Source organism: Penaeus vannamei, chromosome 37 (genome assembly GCF_042767895.1).
Source record: "Penaeus vannamei isolate JL-2024 chromosome 37, ASM4276789v1, whole genome shotgun sequence".
In the NCBI taxonomy this organism is placed as follows: Eukaryota; Metazoa; Arthropoda; class Malacostraca; order Decapoda; family Penaeidae; genus Penaeus; species Penaeus vannamei.
In genome coordinates this window covers 11,738,143-11,739,133 of record NC_091585.1, presented here as the reverse complement: position 1 = coordinate 11,739,133, position 991 = coordinate 11,738,143, and the positions used below count along the sequence as shown (strand labels likewise).

General features: G+C 53.9%; 1 protein-coding gene across 1 annotated transcript in view; it reads left to right on the top strand.

The window, feature by feature from the left end:
• LOC138859572 (uncharacterized) overlaps positions 1–609 on the top strand; it is an 18,966-nt gene extending 18,357 nt beyond the window's left edge. Inside the window, exon 2 of the mRNA XM_070115200.1 lies at positions 1–609. This exon is cut by the window's left edge and continues 116 nt beyond it. Within this exon, the coding sequence (XP_069971301.1) occupies positions 1–379 (379 nt within the window). The 3' untranslated portion in view covers positions 380–609.
• Positions 610–991: the final 382 nt, after the last annotated feature.

The window sequence follows — 991 nt, the reverse complement described above, 5'->3', positions numbered from 1 at the left end:
CCACGCCCTCTGCTACGTGGGCGTGGTCGTCTCGCTCTACCTGCTGGGCCTCGCCGCCATCATCGGGCGGTCGGGGCGGTCCGAGCGCCAGGCGGCGGCGTCGGCGCTCGCCTCCTGCCTCTCCGGCGCCCTCGCCTCCGTCGGCCGCCTCGCCGCCTCCGTCGGGAGCTCGAGGGCCGCCCCCGCGGCGCCCACGGCCGTCCGGGAGCAGCCGCTCAGGCCGGCCATCGCGCTCCTCCCCGTGCCCCTCCAGCAGATGCCGGGGGCGCCGCCCCCCCGCGCCAGCACGGCGGCGAAGCCTTCGCCGATGCAGCTGCAGCTGGTCGTGCCTGACGACGACGACGACATGGAGCTGTCCATGATCACCTCGGTGGCCTAGGGCGCCCACGACCCGGGCGGAGGGCGGGCGGCCAAGGAAAGCGCACGGACTCTTTTTCTATTTTTCTGTTGTGACTCGAGATGTGCAATGCACGCCAGAAGTCACGGGTGGGAACAGCTTGTAGCCACGACGCCCGTGCTCTCTAAAAGTGGTCTCCTGAGGGCGTGCGGCAAAGTCCAAAAAATAAATTCTTACTCGGCTGAGTATGGAAAGAACTTGTTTTATTTTTCATATCCATGTACGTATATATATGTGTTTACACACACATATATATATATATATATATATATATATATATATATATATATATAGAGAGAGAGAGAGAGAGAGAGAGAGAGAGAGAGAGAGAGAGAGAGAGAGAGAGAGAGAGAGAGAGAGCGAGAGAGAGCGAGAGAGAGAGAGAGAGAGAGAGAGGGAGAGAGAGAGAGAGAGAGAGAGAGAGAGAGAGATAATTATATATATAGAAGTATATGCATATGGCCATGAGAGTTAAATTATTTAGAATTCATTAAAGATACCTATTTTACCTTCTTTGTATATACCTAATATAATAATGATTATACTTCTGTATTACTGGAATAAATAGAAAGAAAGAGCGACTAAGTATAGCAA